The following is a 9,783-nucleotide window of genomic DNA, read 5'->3' as shown; positions in this document are numbered from 1 at the left end:
CCCTCGGCCAGAGAGTTTTCTCCAGCTCCGCAGACAGCAGCTTAGCCCCACACAGTGCACCGCGCCCCCCCCCCCCAGGGGACCCAATTCCCCTCAGGGCAGACCCAGGGACCGGGTGCGGCCCGGGTGTGGGGAGCGGCGCTCAGTTCACACGCTAACCGGAGCCCCAGGATGGCAAAACCGGGGTGCTGAACCAGACACGGCGCCCTCGTCAAAGCTGCTCGCGGCGATTTCTGGTCCTTCTGCCGAGTGCCCTGTGGTCTGATCCCCGCCAGCTCCTGGTGTGACTGGGTGTCCTGTGCATCCCTCTAGGTACCAAACAGAATCCCGGCCGCTGCCGCGGCCATCTGAGGCCACCCTCTAGACCTGCCCCGTGGGGGTGGGGAGCCGGGTCATTGAAACACGGGCCTGTCCAGCCCCAGGCTCCCAGAGCTGGAAAGGGCTCGAGGTCCCGCGGTTGTCCAGCCGCCCTCAGGGAAGGTGGCCGGTGCTCACGCGGCTGCCCAGAGGCAGACCCTGCCCCCCTGCGAGGCTGGGACCGGCGGGGTCTCCATCGCCCCGGGCTTTGCGGCCCGGAACCCAGGCCCGGCCCCCTCCCGCTCAGACCTGCTGGGCGCCCCTCCCCCTCCCCCTGGTGCCCCTACTTGCTACCCTGGGTGAGCTCCTGCCTCTCGGTCTCTTCCCGCCTCGCCCCGCCATCGCTGGCGTCAGGACCGGAGGCAGGAACAGCTGTGGCTGGGGCCGGGGGTCGGGGGAAGGGCTGCCCTCGGCGCCCCTGCCGGCCAAGGACCATGTGCTTGTAAACTTTAATTTCCATACAGTAGAGAAACACACAGTACAAGCAACATGGGGAATCCATTGTACAGCAAAGGCCACCGATGCACCTCAGAACACACGCGCGCCCCTCCCCCCCCCACGCCCCGCCACCTGCCGCTTCACACAGAACCGCACAGGGGAGGAGGAACCAGCTCGGTCCTTGGAACCCCAACCCCCGTCAAGGGGCTTCCTCTGCCCGCCGTCCCAAGGCCACCTCCAGGAGGACAAGCGGCCTTCCAGAGGGTGTCAGGTGCTCTCTGCCCCTGGCCAGTCTCTCTCCTGCCACAGGGCTTGGCCGGGAAGCCAGGGCGCCTCCGCTCGACACCTGCTGTGGGCCGGGTCCCCACGCTTGACTCCCCGAGTCAGACACGGCCGCCCCCCAGGGCCTCCAGGCTGGCGGGGTCACAGCCCTGGTCATTCAGTGCGGTGGGCACTGTGGTGTTCAGTGGGGGGGGGGGGATGGGAGGCATTCCTTGCGGAGGATGGGCTCGGGGACCGATCTGAGCAGGTGAGTCGGAGGGGAGGGAGGGGTAGGAGTAGGTCGGACGTTTGGACACAGGTATGGACAGGTGTCGAGGCAGGGGTGTAGGACAGAAGGTGGGGGCTGCAGGGAACTCCAGAGGAGCGTTCTAGATATCCCGGGCACTTGGAGGGTGGCCCTCAGGAGCATCTGTACGCGGGGGACATCCGGCTGCCCCCGTGGCACTGTGATGAGGGAGCCGACCCCCCGAAGGCTGAGAGGCAGGTCCCTGGCCAAGCCCTGCCCGCGGCGCTGCCCCTGGACAGCCAGGAGGAGGCCTCTGGCTCTGCTGAGGACCGTCCGTGGTCCTTCGTCCCGACCCCGTGGGAGGCAGCGGCTCCGGACGGGACCTCTCGGCTGGCACCTGTCCTGGGCCGCAGGCTCTGGCACTCGGCGACGTGGGGAGAGCTCCCCCTCACAGGACCACCTCGGGCGCGATGCTGAACAGGAGGTCATCATTCCCCCGACGCACCTCCAGCAGCAGAGGGGACTCCGTCAGGACGGCCTCCTGCAGCTCGCTCGAGTCCGCCAGCGGGCGCCCGTTGACCTTGACGATGATGTCGCCATCTTGGATGCCCCCCCTGCCGACGGAGAGACACCCGGTCACCGCACATCCCTGCGAGGCCAGGACCCCGCCCGGGGGACGATCTGGTTGAACAGCAGCGGTTGGAGAAGAACCACTTCCGCAGGTGAAAACAGCACCCTGACTGCGGGGTTCCTACCCCAGTGGAAAACCAACGTCCTACGAGGGCCAGGGCTGTGTCAGCCTGCTTCTTCTACACGTTAGGAGGGCTGGGTCCAAGTGTAGGCTGCCGCCTTCCTAGCTGGGCTGCCTCAGGCCAGGCACTCGGCCCCTTTGAGCCTCAGCTTCTACACCTGCAGCCCTATGTGGGGACACGCTTTGCAAATTGCGAGGTCCAGGCCGCGGTGAGGGTTGACTAAGGAGGTGCGTATGGAACGCTGATTCACGCCTCGGCCACCGGCAGCCACCGTGATCCCTGGTCCCACCGCGCTGGCCCTGAGGGCGGCCGCCTGCTGAATAAGGGGCCTGGGCTGGGCGTTGACTCTTTGCCTTCGTGGATCTGCGTTCTAACAACTTGTCCTGCAGGCCGGCTGCAGACCGAGCGCGTGTGCTGGGGGCCCGTGTTTTCCCGCACAAGCAACACGGCACATGCAAGAGGAGGGGGGTCCTGGTGGGGTGAAGGGGCCCCGCAGGGCTGCAGGCCTGCCTGCCTGGTTCCTCTCCACTCCACCGCCTGCCCTCGTGCCCCACGGCCCTTGAGCTTGACCTCCAGCTGTGCGAATTACCATTTAGACCAATGCAGCCCACCCTCCAACAGCGGACACCTGGGGCAAAGGAGGGAAGGGGCTCGTCAGAGCCCCTCTGGGCCTGGATCGGCCCACAAGGGTGCCGGGCCCGTGCCACACCGGCTGCCTCAGCTCATGGTGTTGGGAACAGTCAGTCTTTCCCAGCACTCGGTGGTCTCAAAGGAAACGGGGCTTTATCTCATCTGAGCTTGACCAAGTCTCCTCAGGGGACAAAGAGTGGGCTGAATCGTGTCCATCTTGCAGACAAGGAAGGAGGCCCAGGCTGGCGGGAGTCAGGCCGGCATGGGGTTTGAGCTCTGGGGGGTCTCTACTACTCTGTCTCCCAAGACCCAAAGGAAAGGACATTCTGGGGGCGCCTAGGGGGCTCAGTCGGTTGAGGGTCCGACTTCAGCTTAGGTCATGATCTCACGGGTCGTGGGTCCAAGCCCCACGTCGGGCTCTGTGCTGACAGCTCGGAGCCTGGAGCCCGCTTCGGATTCTGTGTCTCCCTCTCTGCCCCTCCCCTGCTTCCACTCTGTATCTCTCTCTCTCTCTCTCTCTCAAAAACAAATCAATGTAAAATGACAATAAAAATAAAAATAAAAGGAAAGGATATTCTGAACCAAGGACGGTGACTGCCAATGCCCCAAGGAGAACTTCACCTTTCCAGCCTGCCCCTGGCTTAGACGACAAGCCGGGATCCCACCTGCCACCTCCATGCCACATCACGTGCCAGGGGGCTCAAGGTCGTACAAGGTCACCGAGGCGAGCCCACCCTCGGCCTCATGCCCACCCAACCCCACCCACCAGGATGTCTGCTGGCCCCGTCCAGCCTTCCTGCTTCCTGTAGGGCAGTCTACCTCTGAGAAGGTGAGTTTGGAACGACCTCCTGCACGTAGATCCCACTGCTGACCGATGGGAAGTCTGGGTCGCTGGCTTTCAGTTCTTCCAGCAAACTGAAAAGGCAGTTCCGCGGTTAAGGCACGTCTGCCCCCATCCTCACGTGGGGGCGGCTACAACCCCCAAACCCCTGGAGCCCCCCAGAAGCTGGGAGAGGCAAAGAAGGACTCTCCCCGCAGAGCCTTCGGTGGGAGCGCGTCCCTGCTGATGCCCTGATTTGGGACTACTGGCCTCCAGAAGTGTGAGAGAAGGAAGTTTGTGGTGATTTGCTACGGTAACCACAGAGGCTTCCTGGAGGAGGCAGCACCTGAAGGGAGCCTGAGGGAGCTGAGGAAACCTGTGGGACAAAGGGGGAAATGGCACTGCAGGCGGAGGGACTGGCCTGAGCCCAGGCCTGGGAGTGCGAGTGCGTCTGGCCCACGGGAACACCCGCAGGCAGCCAGGCATGGCTGGACAGGGTCTGGGAGGAGAGAGGGGCAGCGGGAGTCATCCTTAGACACTCACCTCGGGGTGATGGTCCGCATCCGTATGCCGATGAAACGCTTCTTCCAGTCTGGGAACAAATCATGACAAGACTCCGTTAGAGCCTCTGTGAAAACCTCTGCCTTCCCCGAGAGGCCACGTGGGGACTAAATTTCCCCCAGGAGCCAAAAAAGCAGTGGAAGTCATTTGTGTAGTCACAGGCCTAGAGCTGCTTCTCTCCCCTAGGCTGCTCTTGAAGGGCTGGGAGATGTCCTGCCTCGTCTGGTGGCTTCATGCCCACCCCCGCCCTTAGGACCCACGCACCCATATCAGTTCCCACATCTGCTGTGTCGTGAGACCTACACCCAAACCCTGGTGGGCACTGGGGCTCTCCTCTCCAGCCTTATCTCCCAGATTTCCCAGCCTTGCCTGCTCAGATCTGAACTTGTCACCTTCTCCTGCCTTCCCCATAAATGATAATATTAGCCGATAATGCCCAGTGAGCACTAGCCACATGCCAGGCCCTCTGTTTAGAGCATCATACACACAACTTCCCCCTGGCTGCTCCAGCCTGTGACTTAGAAGGTGCCCTAGACCCAGAAATAACATTTACCTTTCTTGAACCATAAAATATGTCTCAGTACATTTTAAAACGTCCTATCATAAAAACATGCTCTCTGACCACAGCAGAATTAAAGAAGTCTCCAAGAACTTAGAAACGAAATAACATACTTCTGAACAACCCGTTTTCAAAGAAGAAGTCAAACGGGAAACTAGAAAGGATTTTAAACTAAATAAAAATGGCAAAACGACATATCAAAACTGGTGAGATGCAGGTAAAGCAGTACGTGGAGGGCAATGAATAGCACCAAAGTGCCCATATCAAAAAAAAAAAAAAAAAAGGGTTTCACATCAATGACCTCAGCTTTCACCTTAAGAGCTAGAAAAAGAAGATCAGATGAAACCCAATGTAAGCAGAAGAAAGGAAATACCAAAGATTGGAAATCCGTGAAGTAGAAAACAGAAATATAATAGAGAAGATAAAACTTTAAGCTTTCAGCCACACTGATCAACCAAAATATGAAAAAAAGGACAAAGGAAAAGAGAAGATAATTATCCTCACCAGGACCACGAGAGGTGACATCACCACGGATCCTACAGGCATTAAAAGGGTCGTAAGACATCACAATGAATAACTTGATGCCAATACATTTGATGACGCAGACAAAATGCACACGTTTAAGTTTCCAAACTGCCAAATCTCACTCACGAAGCAGCAGACAACCACGTAACCTCACCTCTATTGTGAAAAACTGAATTTGTAGTTAAAAATCTTCCCACAAAGAAAACTTCAGGCCCAGGTGGTCCCACAGGAAAATTCTACTAAATGTTTAGGAAGGAAAGAGCACCGACTCTGCACAAACTCTTGTAGAACACTGAAAATGAGCAAATACTTCTGGGATATCATGATTTATAATGAGAAATACGTATTTTGATGTTCGTTTGTGGTTCCCAGCACACACCCCCTAACACTTTTGTAATCCCTGTGATAAAGGCTCCAGGGACATCTTTTGCTGTCAGATCCTGAAATGGTGACAGTGACAAATGTGAGATGGGTTTCTTCTGTTACCTACACCACAAGCCCCTTGCAACCACTCCTGAGTATATGTTAGTGAGTGATTTTGAGAAGCCCCTAAGGAAGGGGCTGGTTGCTAGGGAAACCCACCCACGTGGCCAAGGGTCAAACTTTCAGCCCCGACTCCCAACCTGCCTCTGGGGAGAGGTGAGGGGCTGGAGGATGACATAATCACCATGGCAGGGATGTAACCAATCATGCCAACACCACGAAGCCCCAGAGGGTGGGTGGGAGAGCTTCCCAGTTGGTGATTCCTCGGAAGTACTCTGTGCCTCCCCCCAGACCTGCCCTGTGCGTCTCTTCCATTGTTCCTGAGTTACTCCCCTTTATACATAAAATGGTCATCTAGCAAGTAACTGTTTTCCTGAGCTCTGTGAGCCACTCTAGCAAATGATCCAACCTGAGGAGGGGCCATGAGAACCCCCAGTCTATAGCCGGTGGGTCAGAAACACAGGTGATAGCCTGCACTTTTGATTGGCATCTGACTTGGGGGGCAGTCTTGTATGACCTTGATTGTGGGGTCTGACACTATCTCTAGGCAGACAGTGTCAGGCTCGGGGGAGAACAACAGGACAGCTAGCTAACTTTGGGAAGCCCCTCGCATTTGGTCCCCAGGGTGTCAGAAGTGACGCAGTGTCGTGGCAGAGAACTGAGGACAGATAAGAGGCACGGGAGGGGAGTTTTTCCTAAACAACTTCCCAACTATCATCCCGACACTAAAACCAGAAAACTAGACCCACACCCCTCTGGAAGACGGCTGCAAAAACCCTGTAGACATTTTCAGCGAACCAAATCCAACAATATGGAAAAAAGGATAATACCTCATGAGCAAGGGGGCTTTATCCCAGGGATACAAGGATGGTTCAACCCTCAAAACTCAGCCAACACAATTTGCCACATTAACAGACTCAAAACGAAGACCGCCGTCTCCAAAGGTCTAGAAAAAGTGTCTGACAAAATCTTCTAGCATCTGTGGCTTCTAAAACCCACGAATGGAAGGGAACTTTTTCCACCTGGGGCGGGACACCTGCAAGAGACCTTGAATGAGCATTCTGCTTACTGGTAGAAGACTAGAGACGTCTCTCCAAGGTCAGGAACAATGCAAGGACATCCTCTCTCTCACCACTTTTATTCAGTGTCTTATGCAGGCTCTGGCCAGACAAGAACAAAAGGCATCTGGACGGACAGGAAGAGGCAAAAACTGCCTCTATCCACAGACTGCAGAATAATCTGCGTAGAAAATCAGATGAGGACACCTGGGTGGCTCAGTCGGTTAAGCATCTGACTTCCGCTCAGCCCATGATCTCACAGTTCGTAAGTTCTGGGGGAGGAATTGACAAGCTGATTCTAAAATCCGTACAGAGGGGCGCCTGGGTGGCTCAGACGGTTAAGCATCCGATTCCTGGTTTCGGCTCAGGTCAGGGTCTCACGGTTTTGTGAGTTCGAGTCCCGTACCTGGTTCTGTGCTGACAGCGTGGAGCCTGCTTGGGATTCTCTCTCTCTTCTCTCTCTGCCCCTCCCCTGCTCATGCTGCTCTCTGTCTCTCTCAAAATAAATCAACTTAGAAAAATAAATAAAATCCACATGAAAATGCAAAGGATCCAGAAAAAACAGACCGACTTTGGAGGCGGGACAGATTGGGAGGGCTGACGTTGCCTGACCTGAGGACACTGCAGAGCTGCGGAAGTCTGGACGGACAGACAGACAAGTGGGGCAAGACAGGCTCATTTTTTTTTTTTTTTGTTTTGTTTTGACAAAGGAGCAGTTTAGGGGAGAAAAATACAGAGCGCCGGAACAACAGGCTATCCAAAACAAAAACAAACAAAAAAGAACGTTGATTCATACTTTGCGCTATTAAAAAAATTAATTCAACATACACCATCGTCCTGAGTCTAAGACCTCAAAAAGGAAACTTCTAGGGGCGCCTGGAGGGCTCTGTCAGTTAGGCATCTGACTTCAGCTCAGGTCAGGATCTCACGGTTCCTAGGTTCGAGCCCCGCATCGGGCTCTGTGCTGACAGCTCAGAGCCTGGAGCCCGCTTCCGATTCTGTGTCTCCCTCCCTGCCCCTCCCCCACTCACCCTCTGTCTCTCTCTCTCTGTCTATTGAAAATGAATGAACGTTGAAACATTTTAAAATAAATAAAGAACAAAGTAAACTGCTAGAGGAAAAGGTAGGAGAAAGATTTCCTAAATACAACACCACATGCACGATCCATTTAAAAAACTTTGTTAAATGAGACGTCATAAAAATTCACAAAACTTCTCTTGGAAGACACCGTTTAGGGAACGAAAAGTGAGGCCACGGGAGGAAACATTGGCAGCTCGTCTCTCTGACAAAGGCTCCTGTCCACAATGCTCTCAAAACCTGCTAAGGACACAGACAGCCCCATCTTGTTAAGTGGGCAAAATATCTAAACAGGTTTTTCTGCACAGAAGATCGATGGACGGGACCAGGTGGCTCCGGGTGGGGGGAGGTCAGAGCGGTGGGGCGGGGGGGGGGGCCGGGGGGCCGGGGCCCACGGGTCTGCAGTCCGGGCGGCTTGGGTGTCCACCCCCAGCAGGTGCAGCCCGGGAGGGCTTTGGAGCAGAGACGGCCGTGGTCTGCCCTAAGTTTTGAAAGCGCCCCTCAGCCGGGAAGGTGTGTGGGGGTGAGGACAGCGGTACACCCCAGGCTGGGGTGCCGGAGAGGGAGGAAAGGGCCAGGCTGTAAATCTGGGAGTCACCCCCCAGATGGCACTTCAACCCTTAAGGCTGGGCGGGGTCCTCAGAGGAAAGGACAAGGGCCCCGCATCCCGCTGCCGACGTGGGCGCCGGCCCCCAGTCAGCATTGCTCAGAACCCCAAGGTCATGCTTCAAAACAGGAAGGAGCCCGAGCCTCCTGTGCTTGTGCGTGAGCGGCCCCCTGGCTGGGCAGAGGTGCAGCCCTGTCCCCCGCCAGGCAGCCGCCATCGCGTCGGAGTCCTTGGTCACAACCCCGCTCGGCACCCAGCCCGGAGCCAGCGGGCCCAGCCCCACGCGGCTTCTCCAGAAACACGGGCGGTGGGGTGGGGGGCGGTGCGGGGTGGCCTGACTGGGTCCCTTTGTCTCCTCCTTCGCCGGGACGTCACCTAAATGCGAGGGGCCCGCGTGGCGCTGGGGACACGGAGGTGGGCTGGAGGTCCTGGCTCTGTGTCTTGCTAAATACCTCGTGCAGCCACTTTGGACCCAGGCGAGGCGACAGTCAGTGCAGGAAACGAAACCACGGGGGGGGGGGAGGGAGGACTTCGGGTCCCGAATGCTCCCCGTGGGGAGACAGGCAGCTCCCCACACCGCCGGCGTGCTCGTGTCGCCAGAGGACGCACTGAAAGCGGTCGGCTGCAGGGCACATGAACGTCACCTCAGCATGAAAACCAGCCAAGCCACGGAGAAGCGCGGGCTGGGGCTTCGCGGGCACCGGGCTGATCCCTGAGGTGCCCCCTGAACCCGCGTCCCGGCCAACGCCCCTCCGCCCCAGCTCCAAGTTCGAGCCTCGCCGGGGACCCCACCTCTCCTCCCCTGCAGCTGCCGCACCCCAGCCAGGCCGCCAGGAAGGCAGCGGGGCCCCTCGTGGTTCCCCGCGGTGGACCCCCCCTGCCCGGCACCCGCGGCTGCCTGCCAGCCCGCGCCCCTCTCTGCACCCCTCTCCCGGCCCTCTGCCGGCCTCCCTACTCTGACGTCACCGCGTAGACTGGCGCTCCCATGCCCCTCCCCTCCCCACCCACCCCCCCACGCCCCAGCTAGAACAGAACCCCCCAGGGGCCACGGCTCTGTGAACATTCGCCGTCCTCGCCTCTGCTCCGAGACCCACCCTGCAGCCCAGAAAGCGGACTGACGGTCCCAGCCACGGAGCTGGGAGAGCGCCCAGCTCAGGTTCCAGGGACACTAAAGCCTGTGGCACCTTGAAGAAGCGACGATGGGTTCCAGGGCGCAGGCCCTGCCCGCAACCCCCTGCTCCTGCCTCCTGCCGCCTCCCCGTCTATTGCACGCGGTGCCCAGCGCCTCCCTGCACCTCTCCCCGGGCGCACGGGACACAGAGACCCCTGGGGCCGGAGGTGAGCGACGTTTCCACTCCCCAGGCTGGACTGAGCACTGAGGATACATCTTCCACAGTTCACGGGGGGG

The 9,783-nt window shown here is 58.2% G+C and overlaps 1 protein-coding gene across 1 annotated transcript in view; it reads right to left on the bottom strand.

Moving 5' to 3' along the window:
* Window positions 1-789: 789 nt before the first annotated feature.
* HTRA3 (HtrA serine peptidase 3) overlaps window positions 790-9,783 on the bottom strand; it is a 33,161-nt gene continuing 24,167 nt past the window's right edge. The window contains exons 8-10 of the mRNA XM_040495528.1: window positions 4,049-4,097; window positions 3,505-3,600; window positions 790-1,917 (exon numbers count right to left, since the gene is read on the bottom strand). Coding sequence (XP_040351462.1) covers window positions 1,752-1,917; window positions 3,505-3,600; window positions 4,049-4,097 — 311 coding nt within the window. The 3' untranslated portion in view covers window positions 790-1,751. The remainder of the gene's footprint in view (window positions 1,918-3,504; window positions 3,601-4,048; window positions 4,098-9,783) is intronic.

Source organism: Herpailurus yagouaroundi, unplaced genomic scaffold, assembly GCF_014898765.1.
Source record: "Herpailurus yagouaroundi ecotype Mexico unplaced genomic scaffold, PumYag 28, whole genome shotgun sequence".
Classification (NCBI taxonomy): Eukaryota; Metazoa; Chordata; class Mammalia; order Carnivora; family Felidae; genus Herpailurus; species Herpailurus yagouaroundi.
This window is presented reverse-complemented; position numbering and strand designations above follow the sequence as displayed.